This window comes from Musa acuminata, chromosome BXJ2-4, assembly GCF_036884655.1.
Source record: "Musa acuminata AAA Group cultivar baxijiao chromosome BXJ2-4, Cavendish_Baxijiao_AAA, whole genome shotgun sequence".
NCBI lineage: Eukaryota > Viridiplantae > Streptophyta > Magnoliopsida > Zingiberales > Musaceae > Musa > Musa acuminata.
The window spans coordinates 38,314,790-38,339,590 of record NC_088341.1 but is presented as its reverse complement, the minus strand read 5'-3'; the positions used below and the strand labels follow the sequence as shown (position 1 = coordinate 38,339,590).

At 41.3% G+C, this 24,801-nt stretch overlaps 3 protein-coding genes and 1 long non-coding RNA gene across 4 annotated transcripts; 2 read left to right on the top strand and 2 right to left on the bottom strand.

Moving 5' to 3' along the window:
• Positions 1-3,617: 3,617 nt before the first annotated feature.
• LOC135609184 (protein DETOXIFICATION 49-like) lies at positions 3,618-5,547 on the bottom strand. The gene has a single exon (XM_065102280.1). It carries the CDS (start codon positions 5,372-5,374, stop codon positions 3,818-3,820), a length of 1,557 nt encoding a protein of 518 aa, XP_064958352.1. The 5' UTR covers positions 5,375-5,547; the 3' UTR covers positions 3,618-3,817.
• A 1,831-nt stretch (positions 5,548-7,378) lies between these two features.
• Positions 7,379-8,628, top strand: LOC108952649 (uncharacterized). The gene is made up of 2 exons (XR_001977694.2): positions 7,379-7,752; positions 7,824-8,628. It is a non-coding gene; the product is annotated as an uncharacterized LOC108952649 (long non-coding RNA).
• A 3,641-nt stretch (positions 8,629-12,269) lies between these two features.
• Positions 12,270-23,539, bottom strand: LOC135610742 (ribosomal RNA small subunit methyltransferase, chloroplastic-like). The gene is made up of 11 exons (XM_065105606.1): positions 22,451-23,539; positions 22,202-22,351; positions 20,939-20,995; positions 19,211-19,306; positions 18,045-18,140; positions 16,833-16,917; positions 15,183-15,235; positions 14,213-14,296; positions 13,017-13,127; positions 12,736-12,918; positions 12,270-12,624 (listed from the first exon to the last, which is right to left on the bottom strand). The coding sequence occupies exons 1-10, from the start codon at positions 22,664-22,666 to the stop codon at positions 12,853-12,855; spliced, it is 1,014 nt and encodes a 337-aa protein (XP_064961678.1). The 5' UTR covers positions 22,667-23,539; the 3' UTR covers positions 12,270-12,624; positions 12,736-12,852.
• Positions 23,540-23,712: 173 nt separating this feature from the next.
• Positions 23,713-24,781, top strand: LOC103983246 (dehydration-responsive element-binding protein 1G-like). The gene has a single exon (XM_009400459.3). The coding sequence runs from the start codon at positions 23,864-23,866 to the stop codon at positions 24,638-24,640; it is 777 nt and encodes a 258-aa protein (XP_009398734.2). The 5' UTR covers positions 23,713-23,863; the 3' UTR covers positions 24,641-24,781.
• Positions 24,782-24,801: the final 20 nt, after the last annotated feature.

The following is a 24,801-nucleotide window of genomic DNA, read 5'->3' as shown; positions in this document are numbered from 1 at the left end:
GTGCTTTTGGCACCACTTGGTGTAGGGATGCTTCATTCTTCAAGATACACAACTTTTCCATGTAGAGTAGTATAAATTGTAGAGTATTTCAACATCTATCCTACTTTGTTTACATGAATTTAGACATAAATACTGAATTTAATGTGCACTATATTTAAATTATAATAAGGACAATTTTAAACAAGACAATGTGTGGCACCTCAGTTAAATCACACATGCTTAGATGAGCTTATGGAAAGCTTAAACTATGGTAGTTTGAAACAATAATTCATATTTATAAGATAAATGAGTTAATTATCCCATCAAATCGGATGACGGGACGGGACATACAAATAATTTTAATAACATTATATATATAATATATTTTTACTAATATGAAAATAATTGATAAAAAGACAACAAAGTATCAAATCCATGGAATCTTCACAAAAAATATTAATTATAGCCTACCAACCACAAACACCATCTTTAATGCTTCTTGTCTCATATTTTATGAGACTAGTGACCATATGCTGTGCTATGCTTCCAAGCTACCCATTCTTATCTGTCAATGGCTTTAAAGTTCACTAATGTGCTTCATCTCCATCTTTATTACAATGTTTGTTTGTCTTCTACCATATTGAAATATTCTTGTTCTTCAAGAAATTTAGTGCTGGAGAAATCTCCAGATGCTAAATGAGACCAGAAACAGCAGGATGATCTATGAATCAAAATCTGCTTCTACTCTCAGCTCACAACATAACCTGGAATCTAATGCAAATTCAATGTAGAAAATAAAGATATTGCTACAAGGGAAGTGCATCAAGAGTTTCAAGTAAAATACAGCAACAATTTTCACTTAATTTTTTTGGGTCTTGTTATGTTTGTCAAAATATTTATAAATGAAGAGTATTTTAGAAAGAAAATAAAAACCATGGATCTAAAATAACTTTTGGTTACAGTTTATTAATCTAAATGGTCTCAGTAGTTTCTGCTAGCAGAAAATATACTTCATAATAGTGTCAGGATAGAAGAAAATATTCTGTGAAATTATTTTTCCTTGATTCGGAGGATTAATGTGACAAATAATATGTCGATCGAACCGGACCTAATATCGGATATGGTGAGAGATACAAGTTCACAAGGATCATCCATGGATGGTATTGGGCTGGGCTTTACATATTCTATTAAATGATTTGCTATTAGGTTTTGATGAGAGAAATCAAAATTTGGCTTATATTGGGTCTATAGGTTAATAGATATAAATTGCTATTAACTTAAGTATAAGGATTTCAAATTATTTGATTTAAGTCTATATCATGTTAACGAGTCGATTATCCTATCGAACTTCTTTATGACCAACAATTCTTACCTTCAGAATCTAATCCAACTCTGGCTCAAACTATATCTTTGCCGTGATGGATTTAATGTTGAATTCTGTGAAAATATCAATTTTCATCCTCTGCTCGTCTTCAATAGTCTCTTTCATGGATTCTTTTGTTCAAGAACAGCTGAGGTATACCACCTGCATAGCAAGGTGTGGCTTTAATTCCAATCATCACCTTGATTTGATGTGACTAGTTAGTATAAATCAGTCATTTCTTTGTCAGTGATTCAATAATCCAACAGGTTTATGGTTACAATCAATTAATTCATGCTGTTCTAACTCCACTTTGCACTTCCTTCAACCTCAGATCATTATGCTAAATCACTTGCTTTCCAATGGATGCTGTCAATTTGCACTTCTTTCAACCTCAGATCTTTATGCTAAATCACTTGCTTTCCAATGGGTGATGTCAATTTGCACTTCTTTCAACCTCAGATCTTTATGCTAAATCACTTGCTTTCCAATGGAAGCTGTCAATTACTACTGAACTGTTGCTTGATGTTCTTCCAGCACTTCCCCTACTTTAATCTCCTCTCTTCTTCTGGTTGTTGGTGTTGATGTTTCAACTGCATGCCTTTGTTTGACTCCCTGCTTTTGTCTTTAGCATTGGAGTCAACATCATCATCCTCTTCAGAGTTCCCTCAGAGCCGACAATCTCAATTTTGGAATCTGCAAGGAGCTGGTAATCCTTGTCCTCTCTGGAACTGAAAGCAAGCAAGCAAGCAAGCAGAGAAGACCAAGCCACACTGAGCTCTGCTCGTTTCTGCTGCTCACTTAAGATGGAATTGGCAGATTACTGTAAGTATGCGTTCCCTGCCGGCTTCCACAAGACACGCCAAGCTCTCTCTCTCTCAAGAACAAGAACATGCATCTATGGGATCTACACCCTTTGTTCACTATAATTTATGATGTAGACTAGTCTTCAACACCATCTTCTTCATCGAAAGGTGGCATGATTAGTCCCTCTCTCTCCTTCTCTGTTCTGGGCACTGTTCATGGCCCTGAAAAGGAAGATTAAGAATGCAGTGGCACCACTTTCTGCAAGCACTGACAGTGGTTACTGACACTAAGATTTCACGGCCAGATTCAGTGTCGATGATGGTGTTTGAATGCAGAGTGGAAGTCCTTATCACCATTACCACTAGGACATGTGCACTCCTCTCAGAATCATCTTGATGAGCGAATCAGCAGGTGGGCATATGATCAGTGAGCACAAAAAGATGGTCCTCGACCTGGTGGATTTAAGCTGTGATTTGGGGACCAATCGAATGAATCATATAGCGTGAATTGCTCCTCTCGTGGATATTTTTCCTGGCAGTCGATGGTGGACAAGATCTTTTAGCTTCAGCCATCCAATAATTGGTGAGCTCAAGCGTGCATGTTCTTCTGCGTCATCCACCATGCAGGCTGGACAGCGTCCTCAGACGCAGGCCTGATCGTTTACTTGAATCTTACTCATTTTTAATCCTGCAAACAAGATTAGACTTTTGTGTCGAACAGTTGGGGAGTGATTAGAGTAATCGGGGGAGATGACACTGCGGCGTACTGGTGACCTTTGGGGGTACCGAAAAGCCCGTAACGCTTTAGCTACGCGTTGCTTGCTTCGATCCTGCAGTCGCCCTCTCATTAAACTAGTCGACAACTGCAGCTCCGGAGGAACAAGTTGATCCTGGAAACTCGTGGGAGGGATTGGCTCTGCTTGTACTTGTTGTTGGTATATTCTTATACGTGCATGCATGATGAACAGGGCGACTAGGTATCCAAGTTGCTCCAAGAATCTTCTGGGCTCCACCTGCATCTCCAAGGATCAGATGAGTGCTGCCACTTTGGTGAGAGCAGGGATGGATAGGCCTCTGTAACTTCGTCTCTGGCTGGAGCAGAGTCATGGAGGTGAAAGAGATGGGGTTGGCTGTGTCTGTGCAAGATGATGATGGTCCACAATTTGATGGCCTTTTCCCGTGTGCTAGTGGAGTACTCGCAGGTTTCTTCCGGATTGACTGCGTGCTCTGCGAGTTTGGGCTCTGTTTCTTCCATGCAAGCTTCAAACTCTCTTCGATTGGAGCTGTACTCGTTTGACCGAGTAGGCGACGATCTAATTGGTGAGTCAACAACTTGGACGACGGATCAACCTGCACAACTTGGAGCCAAGTTGAGCGGTAATGGAATTGCAATGTATCGGGAAGGGGCGGCCAGCAGCGAATCACTGGAGAGAGAGAGAGAGAGAGAGGATTGAAGATGCGGCGAAGTCGAGTGGTGTGAAGCTTGAGGAGTTTTATTGTTCTTCCCTTTTGCTACAGTATTTGATCCCTTCACATGCGAAAAGATCACAAGAATTTGGGTGATGGCGACGAATGGAAGAAGAGATGAAGCTCAATCGACTACTGCGGAATGCAGTCAATCGGTCAATGGTTTGACCAACAAATGAATCGCGCGCACACACACACAGACTTCTCAGTGTTGTTGGGCTCCGAGCTTTGCGGCTTGCTTGATTGCGTCGAGATCGTTGTCTTGGACGACGACGACGACGACTGTGGCGTCGGTGTTGAGAGGGCCGCCGGTGAGACGCTGCGCCCGCTGGGCCTGCAGCTGCCAGTCGGTGCGGTGGATGACCAGCAGCATTAGCGCGACGCACGTGGCCTGCGCCGCGAGCATGCCGAGCCACAGCCCGGGGAAGTCAAGGCCGCCCCAGAAGGCCAGCGCCGCGGCAACCGGCATCCCCACGCCGTAGAAGGAGCCGAGGTTTATGTTGGCCCCGGTGCGGGGGCGGGCGCTTCCCCGCAGCACGCCGCATCCCGTCGTCTGCGGGCAGTTGCCCAGCTCGCACATGCCGACGATGGGGAGCACGGCGGCGGTCAGCCCCACGATGGCGCCGTCGGACGTGAACATGCGCGCCCACGCGTTCCTGACCGCCACCGCGAACGCGAAGGCGAGGAGCCCCAGCGCGGCGCCGCAGGCCAGGCCCACCGTGGCCGCGCGACGGGCGCGGTCGGGGCGGTTCGCGCCCAGCTCGTTGCCGACGCGCGTCGACACGCCGAAGCTGAGGGAGGAGGGGAAAATGTAGATCAACGAGGTGGTCTGGATTAGGATTCCCATGGACGCGACGGTGGACTTGGGATCGAGGAGGAGGCCGCAGAGCAGAACCATGATCTCGTACCACCACCACTCGAGGCACACCGAAATGCAGCTGGGTATCGCGAGGTTGAGCAGCGACCGCCAGCCCCTGAAGCTCTCCGCCGTGATGTTGAGCGCCCCCGTGCGCTCATGCACGCCGGAGTGGTAGATGTAGACGAGGAGGAGGAGGAGGAGGTTGAGGTTGGTGCACACGGAGGCCAGCGCGACGCCGCGGATGCCGAGGCGGAGGACGCAGACGAGGACGTAGTTGACGGGGAGGTGGAAGACGGCGGCGGCGGCTGCGCAGTAAGTGAGAGGGAGGGTGATGGACTGGGAGCGGAGGTAGATGCGGATGGGATGCAACAAGGACTGGACGAGGAGGTCGGGGAGGGAGGCGAGGACGTAGGCATGGGCGGCGGCGGCGATGTCGTCGTCCTGGCCGCAGAGGAGGAGGAGGCGGCGCATGGAGACCCAGAGGGCGGATACGGGGAGGGAAGCGGCGAGGAGGAGCAGGACCGCGCGGTGGAGGGCGAGGCCGAGGAGGGCAGGGCGGCGGGCGCCGAAGGCCTGGCCGCAGATGGGCTCCATGCCCATGGCGAGTCCGGAGAGCACGGAATATCCGGTGATGTTAGCAAACCCGATGGCCAGCGCACCGCCAGCAAGTGGAAGACGGCCGAGGCGGCCGAGGAAGATCATGGAGACAAGGGAACGCGAGTAGAGGAGGAGGCCGGCGAGCGCCATGGGGGAGGCCAGGCACAGTATGGACCTTGCCTCCACCACGGCCGCGGTCACGTCCTTTCTCGCCTTGGGCTCGAGCCGTGGCGCCTCGGTTGGACTCGCCCACTTCCCCTCGACCAATGGCTCACTCAGTCTCTCCTTGTCCTCGCAAACTGACATGCTTCCTTCCCCCCCTCCCTCTCTCTCTCTCTCTCTCTCCCTCGTTCTTAATCCAACATAAAGCACACATAAACACACCTGCCCTCTCTCTCTCTCTCTCTCTCTCTGTGTAATGAAGCTGTTTCTGCACTTGTGGGGGAGGCTGCCGTGTGGGAGAATGAAGAGGAGGCGGAGGAGGGGCCAAAGAGTTGCTAACAGAAGGGAGGAGCGGGAAGAGCTTATATAGAAGCTCAAGTGTTGTGATGCTGAGGGAGAGATAGGGTGGACAGGTGATGTGAGGTCAGAATTGGATGGGCAAGTCTTTTGTCTCTTATACTACTATTCCTTATAATGAGCAAACCTGCTGCCTATGCCTCACTTGGTCACCACCACCTACCAAAACTTCGACTTCCCATTTTATTGCCATTATTATGACCATGTCATGCTTCAGGTATGCATGCAGGTATCCATACACACATACGTATACGGACTTACTACTGCTACTGTCCTCTAACCCATCACATGTAACATTACAGTACACCCGCATCAATTTACACACATTCATGGATAAGGGCAGGGGAGGGAAAGAGGGCACAGAGGCGGCGCGGGACCAGTGACTGGTTGGTGAGGGTGGGGCCGGCGGAGTCGTCCTATAGCAACATCTCACTCGCAAGTAAATAAGCGAAGGGTACAGCCTGGGTAAAAAGGAAGGACGGTTTGGAGTCTTCCTCTGCTTCCTCTTCATCTTCATGGGGAAAATATCTGGACACCTTCAGATGCTGATCAGATGACCGGTGATGGAGATTAGCGAGAGAGTTGACATCAGTTCCGTATGGCATTTGGAGATGATTTGGTCCAGCTAATTGATGCTGACTCTGTTCTCGGGTTGATGTGTCGGTGATCGAGCCTTGTGGTCTCGGAAGATTAAACCTCTGATGATCTCTTGGGAAGGAAGGGAGAAAGAAGTCAACGTGGTATGGTCAGCTTTTCTGCAGGCGGATAGCATTGTTAAAACAGTACGGCCAAATTACAGACAAGAGTACGAGGTAGAAAGAAGATTGAGAGAAGAGAGAGAAGAGAGAGAAGAAGAAGAAGAAGAAGAAGCGAGGTTTTTGGGTTCAGATCTCAAATCACATTGCTGTTAACGTTATAAACTGGGATCACATGATGCTTAAGGAGGAGGGAGAAAAAGGCATCGGTGTTGAAGCATGAAAGGAGACAAAAGGAGAACAGTGGCTGATGGTCATCACCTTTGCTTCGTTTGCTGCCGCCGCTGCTGCTGCTGTGTGTGTCTTTGTCTGCATCCATTTCCTTTGTCGTCTCGTGTGGAGGGATTCCTTCTCCCCCTCATGATGTTTGATCCATCATCATCATCCATGGTAACTGTGATGCATTTGCAGGCAGCATTATCCTCTGCAAATGCCTCTTCTGCAACCTTGTAGGATCAATAATGGGATTGCTTCCTCATTGCAGGACACAGGGCAGGATTGTTTCCTCCATGGGATAACAGTGCCTTGTGCAACCTAAAATGAGTTCAGTCCATCAATGTTCTTCCCCTTGTTAGAGACTGTAAGACTGCCCCCACAGTCGCGTAGCAGCAGCACTCAACAGTATCCTCTCCTCTCCTCTCCTCTCCTCTCCTCTTTGGGATAAGCACAAAGGCTGCTCAAGTAAATCGTGGTGCATTGGTGTTGTCCACCACGGATCCAGATGGCCTCATGTTGCAAACAGGGAGAGTTGGGTGGCGTCTTCTTATCTTGTAGCCCAGTTGCACAACTGTTCATCACCATTGTGGTCCAAGCTGAGGGAGGACCACGAGATCCAGGTTCTGATTGCCCAGATTTGGAGTTGGATTCTTGCGCACAAGTAGGGAATCAAGGTCAAAACTTGGAAGATTGTAGCTGTGAAATTGGGCAAAGTCAAATCATTGAAGCCCATGGCAGGCAGGCAGGCAGGCATTTCCTCGAGCAGCTGGTGCGTACCACAGCCTGTGCACAGATTTGATCCGACCTTTATGTGCACAGTGAGAGGGTGGAGGTCATCAGCGTGTCTCGGAGTCCATTTCGGTGGAGAGGAGGCTTATCTGGAATCCCCTCCACAAGCAGCAACAGTGCTGCCCACCTGCAAGTGGGATTCGGTGCTTATCTGCTCGACCGAAATGCCAAGGCTTCAGCTGCCGACTTCGACTGTGGCCAAAGCAGCAGCAGCAACAGCTGCTGCTGCGTGGTCCATGTTCTCATCATCATCATCATCATCACCATCACCCTTCTTGCTGCCATTCGAGGCCACAGCGGCGCCGGCTGTCAGGATAACTCCAACCCTCGCAGGCTTCGGTTCCACACGTTGCTTCGCTGTTGTCGCCGCCGCCGGCCGAAGGCGATGGCACCGAAAAGGCTGGCGTACGTCTGCTTCTTCCTTTTTTTTTCGTTCTCGATCTTGGATTCAAGACCGCAAATTTGTCGGCTGTTAGGAGACGAGCAAGTCTTCGCTACCTCGTCGTCTCTCGTTCGGCCTCTCAAATCGCATCCCCCCCATTGCACACATTTTGGCCACCAAGCTGTTCTTCCGTGTCTGCATACGGAGAAGAAACACAACATCGAACTCCGCAAGTAACGTGTTCGACCAAATGACACCGTCACGTCGAGGCGGAGTTACTTGACCCAACCACTCCTCCGACTCCATTTTCTCCGGCATTAGCAGCCGCAGACTCGATCGTTTGCAGCAGCGACCCACGAGTAGAGAGAGTGCACCGAGAACCGGTGACGAAGTCACGAGTCAGAGTTGAGGGGCTTTGACAAGTCTAAGATCTCCAGGGTCGATGCTTCAAATCTAGAGAGTGACAGAGAGATGCGTGTGAGACTGAGACTGTCGAAGAGTTTGGCCAGGAGATACCAGTGATTCGTACAAGGTTGGGAGCTGAAACCATCGCCGATCACATCCGTAGTATCGATCATCACGGACTTCAAACTTTTTGTCTTCGTCGATAGAACAAATAAATAACTATTATCGACGAGATCGTATAAATATTATTGGCAAGGCAACAAGTAAAACCACTTTCTAAGCTTTGGATCACCAGACGACGGAGCTGTAGGGTTCATCGGAGGGGGACGCTTCACATATATTTGTGTTGTATGGGCACTTGTGCGTGCAGATTTTGGTGGGGGGCAATGGACCGGCATAGCTGCTATGTGAATGATGGAAAGTTGGAAGAGACTTAGTTACCTGGATCCGTGGCCTTTGCCAAGTAATGAAATATTTGTGGAGTGATGGTGTTCTTACTTACATGTGCTTATCGTGTTATTAATAATTTTATTGATTTTATTTAAGTCATACGATATTTTTATGTGTCCATCCACGAAGGGTTAATATCCTCGAAATCTCTTATAATTTTATAAAAACCTATAAAAGAGAAGATGAGTTTGAGAAAATATTTAACTCAGGATCCCACGAGCAAATATTTCAGAAAACATTTGATAGATATACAAATTACTAGACTTTTCAAACTCTAAACGATTATACGATAAAAGAGTTTACGATCAAAAATTCCTATAAGTATCCACATGATACTATTGCAGAATAAGACAATGAACGAAATCTAGATCAAAAATTCCTATAAGTATCCACATAACACTATTGCGGAACAAGACAGTGAACGAAACCTAGACACTACCTCAAAAGCTCATCCAGTGATGTGCCGGCCTAGTAGCTCTTGGGTGTTATGCTGGCTAACACTTTGTACCATTCTATAAAGCTAGAAAATCTCCAAAATAATTGCTTGGATGGTTTATTTTTAGATAATTTTATCTCTACGTAATGACTACACACAATCTTTATTTACAAGATTAATATGACTACAATAACCAATTAAAATAGGGTTGCCAAGCCTACTGTAAGTCATTTATATGCTATATAAAATATGAACAAAACTGAAGAATACATACATATATAAATATTATATCAAATACCATATTTATAGATTTATTTATGATATTCTCTCTCACTTATTCTTTCAACATATTTATTGAAGCCTTTGCGAATGCTGTATCTCATCACTTTTGTTGACTCTTCAATCATCTATTCTAATTACAATATGCCTCTTGGTTCCCAACTACTCTTTATTACTATTATTGAGTAATCAAACTTTGATCCGTCATTGTTGCTTCAACTCGTTAATGACTCTGATTTTGGTGTGTAGTTGGTCTAGTTGTGTTGAGCTTTGCTGGTTCCTATGGATCCCTCAGATGAAGAAAAAGACCTTTCTTATTGTGTTAGTCTCTCATCTCTTGAACTACTTAGATGCTTGTTAGAGTTTTGACAAGCATCACCTTGTAGACCTTAACTGTGGCACTACTATTACATTAGATATATGTTATTTTGTTCATTCGATTATCAAAAATATTATTTTCATTTCATAGTTGATAGTTAGTAGATATAAATTAGTTTTTGAGAGCAATTGTTGTTCAATTATATTGGATAATAAGATCATCACTAGAGGAACACTACATAACAACTTATTTATACTAGATATTGCTCTACATATCATGAATGTAAGTGTGTCCAGGAGAAACTTAATGAGGTGAACAATGTGTACCTATGACATTGTAGGCTAGGTCACGTCCACGAAAAAAAAATCTAAAAGTTGCTAAAGAATGAATACTTTTAGATCCATTCAAATATGAGTTATATGTAACTTGCAAGCCTTGTATTTATGAAAAATTGACCAACTCTCCATTTAGTGGAATTAGAGAGAGAGCCATTGAGTTACTGGAACTTATATATAGTGATGTATATGATCTCATGTCAACTCAGGCCATAGGAGGTTATTCTTACTTTATTACATTCACTGATGACTTCTCTAGGCATGGACATGCGTACTTGATGAAATATAAATATGAGGCATTCGAGAAATTTAGGGAATATAAAAATGAGGTAGAAAACCAGACTTGAAAGATGATCAAGACTCTTTGATCAGATCGAGGAGGCGAGTACTTGAGTACAGAGTTCACCTAATTCCTCTAGGACCATGAGGTTCTACTCCAATGGACATCTCTTTATATACCTCAGCTCAATTGTGTATCAGAAAAGAGGAATCACATGCTAGTAGACATGGTGCAGTCCATGATGAGTTTCGTCGACCTACCTATCTTATTCTAAGGATACACCATAGAGTCTTTAACTTATCTTCTGATCAGAGTTCTAATTAAGTCAGTAATATCTACACCATATAAGATATGAAAAGGGAAGAAACCCGATCTTAAGGTTGTTAAGATTTGAGACTACCTTGCCTATGTTAAGAGACACAACCCTAACAAGTTGAAATCTAGGATGGAGTGGTGCAAGTTTATGGGATACCCCAAGGAAACTTGTGGGTATTACTTTTATCACATCGATGACCAAAATGTCTTGGTAGCCAAGAGAACAATGTTCCTTGAAAAAGAACACATTCTTGGTGGGGATAGTAGGAGCGTGAAAGAGTTGAACGAGATTAGAGAACCTAGCTCAAGCACAATTCCACGGCCCGAGTCTGTTTAGGTACCTAGCACATAAGTTTCGACTTTACGTAGGTCCGACAGAGTACTACATCATTTTGAGAGATATGTGAGATATATCAAAGAAGAGGACGTTGAAAATATTGATCCTTAGACCTATGAGGAGGCTATTACGAGTATAGACTCCGAGAAGTGGCAAGAAGCCATGAATTCCGAGATGGATTCCACACATTAGAGAAAATATTTAACTTGGGTTCTCACAAGTAGACATTTTAGCAAATACTTAATAGATAATATAAATTACAAGCATAAATTTCGTAAGCTCTGAACGATTGCATGATAAAGGGCTCAAGATGGTTCATCATGATAAAAAATCCTCACAAGTGCTCACATAACACTATTGCGAAACAAGATAGTGAACCAACCTTATATGTTACCCCAAAAGCTCGTCCAATCATGTGCCACTTGGGTAGTTCTAATGTGCTACGTTGGTTGATACTCTGCACTACCTTACAAAGCTATAAAACCCCTAAAATAGTTATCAAGATGGTTTATTTTTTAGCAATTTTATCTCTACATGATGACTGCACATAACCTTCACTTACAAGAGTAAAATGGTTGCGCAACATAAACTTTATCGAAAATAAAACCATTAAGAAAAGTACTTTTGATATCCATTTGAAATAATTTAAAAATTTTAAAACATACATAGGTAAAAAGTATTCTTATGGCTTCAAGTCTAACGATAAGAGCGAAGGTTTCTTCATAACATATACATTCTTTTTTATTGAAGCTTTTGACCACTAATCGAGTATTGTTACGAACCATGACATATTGTTCCTTTTGCTTTAAGACTCATTTAGTGTCAATCATAAGATTATCACTAGGTCTGGTAGATTATCATTTACTTCGGTATATCGTCTACTCCACAAACGTATCGACTTTCTCATGACATCTAATTTTTCGGTATAATATTCGATCATTCTAGCATGATGATCAAACCTTTAGCACAAACTCTTATTTTTAACATGTCAACCAATTCTCATCCAATTTTTAACATTATAATTTTTTGATACATCGTTCAACTCTCTCCTACTCAACGGTGCTCTTCGATGGTCCGAGTTAGTGTTTGAAATATTTTCTATGTCACTTATTTCGAGATTCAACGTGCTAATTCATATCCAGCTCTTCTTTTATCTGAAAGATTAGGTGGTGTCAAAGAGGAGGAAATAGAAATAATATGAAATGCCACTTTATAAGATTGCATGGTGCTTTCTTCTTCTAATGCTTGCGTGCTTATGTTAGTTTCTTGTTCGAAGGATTCAATCAAATATCGAATCTACATTTGAAGTGCAAGTCACTTAAAACCAATTCATTGTTAGTTCTTGCAAAAATTTAATATTAGCAATTCAAGAACAGAAGCCGAATGAATGAAGGATCTCATTTTACCTTTACACAGATCTTGAAAGGGAGATACAATGCAACTGCAAGCTTTAATTCAGCTTACCAACAAGAGATTTCCAGTTCAACATGTAACTTCGTCGTTGTTGGGGGTGCCATTCTCAGTTCATCAATTGTTCTTTCGATTCTCCGCAAGGTAGTCATTCATAGACCCAGCTTCCAATCTTACACAAACCCTAAAGATTACCATGCGAGTCGAATCACTTCTTCTACATGTGGCAGCCGAAATTTGTAGGCGTTTTAGACTGTAATCATGCTTCATGCTATTGTGCTTCTAGGATGATATTTCTCACCTTTCGGAATCTGGTCTTTGCACAAACCCTGGCAAAATCGATCAAATAAAAATTATGCGATGAAGATTATAAGATCACATGAATGGTTAACAGAACAACAACCAGACATCACTCTTGTTCTCCACTAAATGCCGCTTACCTTCTCCACAGATTTGACCTACTTGATCAAATAACTCTTCCTTGAAGATCCGAGCACAAGAATTCCCTTTCTCGCTGTCAGGCAGCTCATGATCCATTCTTTATAAGACACGAAGAGCTAATTTTTTGCAATTAAATTGTGTAGGCTCACAAAATCATCCAACGTTAGCTCTTCGGGTCTGGCCTGCAAAAGAAACAAGGTAAAATAATTAAACAATAACAGAAGATAAAAATAAATAAATAAATAAGCTTTAAAGAGAAGGAATTGTTGTAACCACTTACTGTGACCGGCTGACCAATGGTAATTAAAGCAGCCTCGATTTCAACAGATGGACATATATGCTGCAGTGATTTACGCAGCATTTTCCTCTTCCCATTAAAGGCAGAATTAACCTAGCCAACAACAAGATCATGGGGTTTGAGTGCTTATTTCCATCAGAAACCTTGGAGAAAAAGATGATTATAATTTACATGATTCATTTATCTCCATCCATCATATGACAAAAACTCCTTATCAAATCAAACTGCTTGGCCTTCTAATTCGCAACAATATATTGTATATAAAAAATCCAGATAGCAGGTTGAATTTAGGCCTGCTAAAATGAGACCTAAACAACTAAGTAATTGACTGTAAAAACCAACCTTATTAATTAATAGATGCACCATGAGATAGAAAAAAAGAAAAGAGGTTAAGTACAACCACAAATCCGGAGGCAGGACCTGTAACTTAGTCTCCTATTTTCTAGAATGTAAAGGCAAAAAAACAAAAAAAAGGATCTGTAACTTAAGTCTCCTTTCTTCTAGAATTTGAATATCTCGAAATATCCCTCCAAAATATAGAATGTAAAGGGCAAAAAGAAAGCAGGATCTGTAACTTAAGTCTCCTTTCTTCTAGAATTTGAATATCTCGAAATATCCCTCCAAAATATAGAATGTAAAGGGCAAAAAGAAAGCAGGATCTGTAACTTCGTCTCCTTTCTTCTAGAATTTGAATATCTTTAAATATCCCTCCAAAATATAGACTTCATTCCTTATTCAAACCTGACAGCAGAATTTTTCTTATTGCACCAAATTATAGTTATTAGTCTCCTCTCTTCTAGAATGTGCATACTTTCAAATTCCCTCCAAACTCAAATAGACTGCCATCTATATTCAACCTTGATTAAAGAAGTTTCTTACAGCTCCAAATCATAGTTCAAAAAATCCTTGTCTGTATATTATAGAAGTAGAGGTAAAAGTTGCTTTTTATAATCCAAACAAGCTATATAAAAGAAAAATTACATAAACAATTGTATTTTGAAAGATTTTAAGCTGCTGAAATAAACCAAAAAAAAAAGTTACAGCATCACTTTTCAAACTGTATTAATCTAAGTTTACTTGCTCTGTCTTCCCAATTTGATCCAACGACAATTCAGAGATTATAGGTTCCAACTATTACAATCAATTGAAAGTAGAGAAGTGGAAGATTGCAAACTCACCATTGAAAAGAAGCTTTTAGATGAAGCAACCAATGGATATTCTGCACTTCGCTTCAGTCTAAATCTAATAATAGCAGCATCAACCTGCTAGGAATCAAGCATCAAACCAACAAAAAACCAATTTCTGAACATCCATGAATTACTTTCTAGACTTTTTTTTTCCGATGTTTTTCCTGATGAATTTATAAGTAAAGTCAAGAGTCAAGACCATCGTATTGGATTTCATAAACATAAGTAAAATTTGCAATGTCTGAGCAATCAGCATTTACTAGCCACAAAATATCAGGTGTTTCAAGGTATTCACTAGTTACTCTGTAAAAATATGAATTGCTTCCAAAACATATTCTTAAGAAATACAAATTGAGGCAATATCAAGGATCAACAATATTATATTTGCCAGAAGTTAGTCCAGAAAAGGCCATTCAGACGACTTTGTACCAAAGATGATACCCCAAATTAAGCTTGCATCTGGCATGGTACACAACATCGGGATGAACCAGGTTGATGTTGAGCCAACACATGTAAGCCAGAGGCACCAATCACAAGGAGAGAAGCCAACATGTAATCCAATTTTATTAAACCGACTAATAGGACAGTCTAAGAGTGCTCACTTCAAAAAGATGAAACAACCTCTCTTTTGTCAGGGCTCATGAAGCTCTTTAAATTGAACTTGTAATAACGACTCAATGTTGGACATGTTCTATAGAAGCCCTAATTAAGTGATGTTAATGAAATTTTGAATGGCTTTTATGTTGAGTGAAATCTCCAGTATGAACTTAAAATTTCCAGATAGAAACAAAATTGTAATAGCCAAAAATTCAAGGTAAACAAATATTCTTGGACTTAATCCAAGTTTTTCAAAACAGATAGGACAATGATGATAAACATGCAAGCCATTAGGATAAGGAAATCAGAAACATAAAAGACAGTCACGGCAAGCACGTAAACCAAGATAATGAAAAAAACTTACATTTGGCTCAGGAAAAAAATTGGTCCTTTCAACTTTGATTATGTAAGCTGGATCTGTACCATCATGGAATAAATTCTTTGTTAGGAATAACACCATGGGAAAAAAAATTTGCGAAGTGTGGCAAGACAAAACTATATTATTCAGCATTCGCATGTTTTCACTTTTTCATTCACCAACACTGTGAATTCGAGGCACAACGAGACAAAGTAAACACCACCAATAATCTACTCATAGTCTTGGCATAAACACACAGCTAACTAGAAACTTTAAAGAGAATACCAGTAAACACACAGCTAACTAGAAACTTTAAATCTAGCAAACAGCTTCTAACTAACTACCAAAAACTTTCAAGAATATCACGATCCCCTCCAATTCACATGAAAAGACTATGCCAATGACCAAATAGATATTCACTAAATAAGTTATCTCTTATTACCACTTAAAATCTTAAAAAATGGGACTAGTGGATAATGCATGTGCCTTGTGCATCGTTCATAGAAACTGTGATTGCCTAGTGGAAACTGGTTGGAGTAATGCATTGGTGTCCAATATACTAACACCGAACAATGATTCTCTAGAATCATCTCCATGAATGAGCATTAGGTGTCTTAAGGAAACAAAGCATGAATGAGAGTCCATCACTAAGTTAAACAAAAGCTGTACTGTAGTATGCATGATTGATATGCTGTAGGCCATAAGAACCTCATAATGGACCACCTTGTTCATTGTAAGTAGTGGTAAGAAACAATTTATATTCATGGAAAAATAAATTTGCATTCCTTTAGATGAACATTATAAAAATAAAAAGCACTTAATGCATAAGGACTTGCAAACACTTTAGTTTGCATATATGCTAATAAATATTTCCAAGCCCACCAAAAATCTGGATTGATACATACTCTAATTATTTAATGATTTATATCTCAACCAGTACCATAACCATGGTTTGGCTGGTCAAAATCTCACACAATGGAAACATCAAAAAGCAATATCCATGCAGTATCTCTATAGTACATTTACTGCCTTCATCAGAAGTGTCTGCCTGTCAAAGTTATTTAGACATTAAGAGGGCTATATTTTCTCAAACCAGGCATCAGGCAGAGAAAAAGAGATTTCCTGCATTCTAGGATCCAAAATGTCAAGTGTAAAGTCCAGTCTATGTACCTAATTTTGTTTTCCATAATAAGGTATAAAGCTCGAACTAAAGATGTAATCCAATATTGAAATTGTATAAAAAATTCACTTAGAGTTGACATCAATCGAACCTACACTAGAATCCAGATAAGTTTGTCTGGCAAGAAAAACATATAGCTAACAAGTTCATTAGTAATCTGAACAAGAACAGATGACATTTAAGATGAACTGCTTTCAAATGTAAAAACTTCTAGGCATTCACCATGGGACCAAACCTTAACAGGTCACATTCGTCATAACATGTTGCCACCATCCATTGTTAACATGTTGCCACCATCCGATGTTAATAGTGACACGACAGAAAGACAAATACATGTAAGTAACCACCTAACCTGCGTAACTAAGGAATTGGCTCGTCTCCAGTTTTCTCGGTGAGGGATACCACATTTAAGAGCACAGTATTTTCATGTAAATCAAAACTTTCCTCTTAAGTCCACAACACAGAAGAGTGTGTACCTGAGTAGAACTTCACAAAAATGTTAATGGGTCTGTACTCTGGTGTTCGTAAAGAACAATCTGCCAGGCGTGATGCAGCCTCATCCTACAAACAACACAATTACTTCATCAGTCATTAACCAACCGTCATGAATTAAAGCTTGAAATAATCAAGTAAAAAATAAAACATCAAAAAAGAAAAGCAGAAGCTTCTAACCTACAACATTGTCGATTGTCGCCAATAAAAGAACTAATTCTCCACACAAACTTATCAACCATAAAGAAATTTGACCAGCAAGTATTAAGTGACCAAGTATGAAAAGTGTAACATAATTTGTTCAAGAATAAATCAGTAGAACACTAAGTGAAAATATAACAATGCTCAAGACATAGCTTGACAAGTAATAGTGGAAGTTAAGCACATGACCAAAAAAAGTACAACTGAAAAACCTTACCAAAGTTTCAAGAGCAGGATCATCAAATATTACAAAAAATTAGAAGTGATAGGACTTAGGAGTAGATTGTCATGTGGCAATCATGAGTTGCCTATAAATGTAAGGACTAACGAGACCTTACCACGTGCATGGTATGTATCATAGAATGCTGTGTTGAACTTGCATATGTGAGTTGTAGGTCACGTACCAATGGGTAGCCGCATATGAAAGTTGATGGATGCCAATGTGTATCATGCACTAGCACAGTATCGCATGCACAGTATGCACCTCTGTACTGTATCAGTATTTTACAAGCATGATATGTAAAACATTACAATCTGTTGCTCACAGCACTTTCATTTTTCATACAGATTATGTTTATCAAGGTGAAACATCATCGCTGACAATGATAACATATTTATGCCAAAAAAGAATGTTCATATATTCCTAGATCCACAGTAACATCCGAGTAGTGCATTAGACAAATCCGAACGACATTAGAAAATGTCTTACAGCAAGGTAAATGAATTGCAAATGACAGAAATTTTCTGGATCAAAATAGGAAGTAGAAGCAGTGAACAATTGCTGAACCACTACTGATATCTAGAGGATGGATTGAAGTATTATTAGCAATTCTAAGACCTACTGAGAGTGGGGGTTAATGTCAGAAAGAAAAAATGCTGACCTACTGAGAGTGGGGGTTAATGTCACATTTCAAAGTAATAAATACGAGTGAGTACTCATGTCCCCAAATTATTCACATTGAAACAGGTATAGGTGACAAAGTAACACTCAAGACCTGAAGTAAAAGGACGACATCAGAGAAGACATCACCCATAGGAAGAAGTTGCTTTACGACTTCGGTGCTTATATTAAAAGGTAAGTTTGAAACCACCTGCAGAAAGAAAAGAAAGTGGAACCATAAAATAATGAGTTTGATGCCTTCTTATTGCTCCAAATCTATATATAAATATGATGTAATCAACTTTAATTTTATAACATGCTAGCAACGTGATCTGCATAAATCAAACTGATACTCTAATTGTCAGGTTTACTTACACTTGGTAAGGGACAAAGTAAATCCTGGGGTACTATTAGAACACAAGGTATAGGCGCATTAATTTCATAAATGAATGGCATACGTAACAACAATACAAGAGAAGAAAAGATAAAATGTACAAGTACAATATTTAAACATACCATAGATATAGGTCTGTTTCTACTGGCCTACCTAATGTACTTTGCAGCAGCCAAAAATTTTTATTCAGGACCACTGCTTTGGAAGCCTATGTTCTCAATTAAATGCTAATTATTTTATTATTGTCTTTTGGTTTACTTAAGTGCTGGTTCTATGCACGAAACCTGTGTTCTATACTTCTATGTCTATTTTAAGGCACTAACCGCTACTGAAAGCATAGCCATATATTGCAAACTACATACTGTACATAGATACTGTACATACATTGCAACTAAACCACATGATTTGCAAATGGATTGATGTTGAGAAGCAATACAGGTAGTTTTCCATGGCCACTCTGGAAACAACTTCTTAGTTGCTTAGTGGACTTGGAAAATACTAGTCCTTAACCGAAGCAGCAACTTGACAAAGTTATGAAATGGGAAACTCACAGAATATATACAAACAACTTTAACATGCTCTTCTAGCAAAATTAAGTATAATGTTACTCATTGTAACTATTATGTATGTTTCCTCCCATCACATTCTTGGAGTCAATTGTAAGACTCAAAAAGAAAATAAAATAGAATCTAGATGCATCTAATGATGAATACTTGCTTATGTAGAATTGACAATATGGTAACTAGCAAGTGATAAAAACTTTCAGAAATGCTATAACAAACATTAATCAACTATGTCAAACTACAAAACTCACTAGGAATAAACTACACAATAGAATACGTAGTTTCATAAGAAATAAAAAGAAAAGAACCAAAAATAATGCAAACCTTTGCATATGTTGGACTGCTTTCCTTGTGATTCTTCTCCAATAATGAACTTAAATGTGAATGGATATGGCATTTTGTGAAGTCTTCTTGCAAAACCTACACAACCAGTAGAAGTTTCAACAGATACTTTATTAACTAATTGAAAGTACACTGCTCTGACATGTCGCCTTAAATTAGCCTCTCAAATCAATTGGAAATTCAGCTCATTGCATATTGATCTGAGGGAATCTAGATGGAATTTTCTTTCTAAAATGTGTCAAAAGGGTTTGATAGGGAAGTGGTACTGAATCAGGTTCAAGGTCCTGGACACTTCTTGAAAAATTTTAGGTGACTAAAGAATCTTTGATAGTCCAATTTAGAAATTTTAGAATTCACTATCAATTCAAGGAACTTTAGTTTACAATCCTTGTTACATTTTCAGCTCAAGGGTCTTTAGTTTAAAAATTAAAAGCTTAAACTATATTGCGATACTAAGAAAACTGAATTTTTTTCATATTTAGAAGTCTGTTTCAGTTACAATTTAATTAGATATATGAGCCTGTTATCTTTATAAAACATTCTTAACAACCAGAAAACAGCATGTCAGGAATAAAATATATTTTTATGAGAAGCACCTCCATTTCATATCATTCTTGTGATAGTGATACTACATGTGTTTGTATGATACACACATAATTGTATGGAATTTCCAACAATTATAGGGATATAAATAAAACTTGCTCATTATCTTTCATATGTGTTACCGTTTTGTCAACATGATATGAGGTGCATATTACAGGATATATGGCATATTGAGAGCTCCACATAACAATTAAGTTGTCTACTCCAACACATTTTATGAAGGAACGGTTTTTCTGGAAAAAACAAACATTGAGAAGTTCTGGATATAATTGCTTTGAGAAAAAAAAAGGGATTTAAAATGAGAAAAGGCTTCCAAATCATGAAGAATGGGTGACAACAAGCAAGATTCAAGATTAAGTCACACATCCAGACAAGGATATGCCCATTGAAAAAGGGAGATCAAGGATGTGAGATCAAGTACAACATATTAAGGTAATCTCAGAGGGCCATTAAAAAAAATGATAACTAAGCTATAGATGACTCCTAGGTCAAATTTCATCTAGATAAATGCATTAGGACATGGCACAAGATAGTAATTATGGCTCCAGGAGAGATTCATAAGGTGGCTTGGTTGATTTACTCATGCAATGAGTTACTGAGAATTTGATTAGTACAAAATGTCAAAAGTACTTTAAGGGCCATCAATGAAGAAATTAGCGATTTATGTTCCACCATTTAGTTAAACATGGAAATAATTAAATATTTAGATCTTCAAGTTTCGAAGAGAGCATGTCAATCATGTAGGTGTCATCTTCTTCTTTAGGCAGGTTTCCAAAAGGTTTAGAGAATAAGGAGAACTGCCAAGTGATATGATTCAATACCAAACTACTTATTGGTAGGTTAATCAAGAACTTTCAGGTACGTGCCTGATAAGCTGATAACAGGATCTAGAGGTAGCTGTATATTATGGAAATTATTATCACAAAGTCCGTGACTCCTGAAACAAATTACAGAAACTACAGCCTGAAGTATCATTTAAGTTTTTTAGAAAAGACTAAATAATCTTAAATCGTACTGAAAAACATTTCCATGGCAATAACCATGGCAAGAACAATGAAACAAACAACATTCAGGGAAAGATCCAATAGTAACTTAAAGCAGGATTACCATCAATTGGTCTGTAGAACGAAACCTTTCCTGAACAAGAGTGGCCATGTGTGGATCCTGAAATAGAAAGGAAGTTCCAAATTTTTATGATAATTTTGCAACAAATTGGAAATTTGGATTAAAAATCTCTTAAAGATTTAAAGCATGAGTTTGAAGAAAAATTGAAACCGAAAATGCCCTATCTTTAGAACTAGTAGTCAACAGTGAATTCACTGTTAATCAGTTCGATACCTTAGTTGCAAATAGACATGTCATCTACAAAGGAGCCTAAAGTAGTGAAACTTCATACAAGCCCAATTCTCTTTAGTAAAGTAAGATGGATACTACTCCACTAGCTTGAAGACTCAAGAAATAAGGGATTCACTTTCCAGAACTATCGAGTTTGGAATAACTACTAAGCTCGCAATATGTGAGTGACAATTTATATAAAAAAATGTAGACACATATTATTATTATTATTATTATTATTATTATTATTATTATTATATATATATATATATATATATATATATATATATATATATATATATATATATATATATATATATATATATATATATATATATATATATATATGCAACTCACAAAGATATTCAATTCTTGATACATTGAAATCTAAATCATCAGGAACTTATTCCAAAAGTGGAAGATTTGCTCACAAGAGCAAAAGAAGTTAGTGAAAATATATATGGCCATATTTATTAATATTTTTATATGAAAAAATTTCAAATATTATGTAAAATTTTTATATAATTATATATTTTTCAATTAAGCAAATGGTCTAATCGGTTAGACCAGTAACTGAGACTTGGTCGGACTGTCACTCCAGGTCTCATAGTTATGTCACTCTAGTGACAAGGAGGAAGAAATCAAGTAAAAAGAATCTAATTGACGTATATCCTTAGGCCTAAAGAACTCGCTTACACCCAAAAAGCCCGAAAAGTCTTGGCTGATTTGTGCTTTATCTTAAATGAATGTTCCTCTCGCAGCTCCCCAAGACAGTCTTTCTTCACTCTATCATTATGGTTACAGACTATATGTCAAGACAAAATTAATAAAGATGTACAGATAAGAAAGGGAAGACTTTGTAAAACTTGATAGAGAATATGAGTTCTATAAATTAGTGGCAATTTTGAGGTGAAATACATTAATCTCAACACCTATTCAGAGAAAAAGTAAAAGAAAATTGCAGCTTCGTCATGTAAGCAAACATATAAATAAAGAAAAATGCGTACAGGGTCGCGAGAGCGAAGAATTGCTGACCTTTTCGATGGCAACCACCGTAGCGCCGGCATCTATCAGGACGTTGGTCAAAGAACCTGTTCCTGGCCCTATCTCCAGGACCACATCGCCTTCTCCGACCCCCGCGACCCTAACGAGCTCCTCGTTAACGCTCGAATTCAACATATAATGCTGGGCGAAGAGAGGAGACGAAACAAGTCGAATCAAGACCTCGAAAGGTCCAAGAACCGGACGATCGTTATCTTTCCTTCTTGCCGAACGTGTTCTTACCTGGCCGAGCGACTTTCTTGGAGTGTGGCGGCCGCGGGAGTTGAGGGACCGGATGGTAGCGTGGTAATCGTCGTCGCCTCGTCGCCTTCCTCGCTGTCCAGTGGCGGCGGCCACGGCGACGCAGGGGAGGAGCCGCCGAGCAGGGCAGGGGCGGGTGAGCGGCGGAGGCGGGGCCGCCAGGCAGGGCGGAGGAGAGGATGGCCGGACGGAGAGCATCTCGATGGGCGGCGGTGGGGTTTCTTTGATACACCGCCCGATGACCAGCTTTGAAGGAGGGTGGGATGTGGCAGACGCGGCTGGACAATCCTGACCGTTGGATGGATCCTGTCCTGCTCTGTTCTTCACATATCTATCCCTTCAAAGGTTCGAAATAGCATATTTGCCCCCTTACACATATTTCTATGTTCAACATATTTAAATTATTAATTAAAAATATTAGTATCCTTCCAATAAAGTCACGTCCAATAGCAAAGACTTCAATCTAAAAGGAAAAGCTATTACTCTATGAAAATAATGTTATTTGAAGCTTCGATGACGTTATTAAAAATTAACTATAATGACATTAAGGATCTAATCAGCTTAATTGGGCTACCCAGCAGCATCAGTACTCCACTCCCTGAGAGAGAGTCTGTGGATGTTGGTGGTCGAGTACTGTGACATTTCTCATCTGCACCAGTCTGTGCAGTCCAAGTTGGTGCAGCAGTCGGATCTTTCCAAACTGCCACAAGTCAAAACAACATGTGCTTTAAACGGATGGTTCAATGCTTGAAACTTTTATCCTTATCCTGACGCCATGCTGCTAGCTTTGACGTAGTCAGAGAGAGAGAGAGAGAGAGAGAGAGAGAGACTGATGGATGGCTTGGGAAGGGTAGAGAAGCTTCAGGGGATGCTTCTTGAGTGGAGAGAAGGGGGCATGTTAAGTCGGGTTGTTCGGAATTGCCAACCGTCACCGACCGTACCACTAGAAAGCGCGTGTCTTGCGCGGGCGACCAAACTGACAGCTAACCGTCAGAAGTGCGTCAAGATATCTTCCATACCAAGAAAAAGTAAACGGGCCGCTGTGCCCTAAGTCGGTACTTGACACCTGCATACGTGGCATCAATCTCGGGTCGGCGGCTTCCTTCCTCGATCCTGCAGCAGAGGCTTTTACCTTTGACCACCCCGAGTCCAGTCCCGGCAGCGCCGGGCTCTGACGACAGCCCGCACCGCCCCTGTCGTTGGACAAGTACGGTAATGCCAGCGCAGACGCGACGGCCACCTGTGTCGCGAAGGTAGAGCACGCCATTACCATTCTATCCTCGAGAAGGAAAAGAGTGGAGTGAAGTCGAAGGTCTCTGCTCGGCTTGATCCAGCTGTCGTCGTTGTTCCCGCGTTGCGAGGGCGACGTCGCCGCTTGCCGCTGTGTGTATATCTATGCCCGCATGGCTCTGCCCCTTCTTCCCCAACAACAAGACACACCTCTTCAGTCGCTCCACCGCACACTCCGGAACAAAGCGTCATAGCCGAAGCATGGAGACCTTCTCTGGTGGCGAAGACGGCGCCGCGTCCGCCTCGGGATCACGGGAGACGTGGTCCTACCCAACGGTGTCGCAGGCGCCGCCGAAGCGGCCCGCGGGGCGGACCAAGTTCCGGGAGACGCGCCACCCGGTGTACAGGGGCGTCCGCCAGCGGGGCGCCGCCGGACGGTGGGTCTGCGAGGTCCGGGAACCCAACAAGAAGTCCAGGATCTGGGTGGGCACGTTCCCCACCGCCGATATGGCGGCGCGGGCGCACGACGTCGCGGCGATGATGCTCCGGGGCCGCTCCGCCTGCCTCAACTTCGCTGACTCGGCGTGGCGGCTCCGCGTGCCGCCCTCGTTCTCCGGCCCCCGGGACATCGCACGGGCCGCAGCGGAGGCGGCGGAGGCGTTCCGGCCGCCGTCGGACTCCAACGGCGATGCAAAGGAGGGGAAGACCTCTGCAGCAGCATCATCGGCAGCGGCCACGACTTCAACGATGTCGCCGGAAGAGGATACCGGAGGAGGAGACGCAATCGATGCGATGGCTTACGACGACATGGATTTGGGCTTCGGTTACTACTCCGGGATGGCGGAAGGGTTGCTGCTGGTGGAGCCGCCGCCCAACGGTGGGTGTAACTGGGACGACGTGGACGCAGGCGCTGACGTGCCACTCTGGAGCCACTCCATCTGACGACGGAGAATGACAACGAGTTAAAGTAGCCGATATTTTTTTTTTATGGTACAGATTAGGAACATGATAAATTACATACGATTTCTTCACATGAGATAGATATGTTTATGAGGGGTTGAATAGATTACCAGCTTATGCAAAGATCTCTGTCAACATCTGCC

Coding starts and splice junctions, on each gene's coding strand:
- LOC135610742 (XM_065105606.1), bottom strand. CDS start 22,666: ATGCTCTCCGTCCGGCCATCCTCTCCTCCGCCCTGCCTGGCGGCCCCG. Junction 19,307..20,938: donor GTTCTACAGACCAATTGATG/GTAATCCTGCTT, acceptor CTGGTTGTGTAG/GTTTTGCAAGAAGACTTCAC. Junction 14,297..15,182: donor ATTTTTTTCCTGAGCCAAAT/GTAAGTTTTTTT, acceptor GATTCCTAGCAG/GTTGATGCTGCTATTATTAG.
- LOC135609184 (XM_065102280.1), bottom strand. CDS start 5,374: ATGTCAGTTTGCGAGGACAAGGAGAGACTGAGTGAGCCATTGGTCGAG.
- LOC103983246 (XM_009400459.3), top strand. CDS start 23,864: ATGCCCGCATGGCTCTGCCCCTTCTTCCCCAACAACAAGACACACCTC.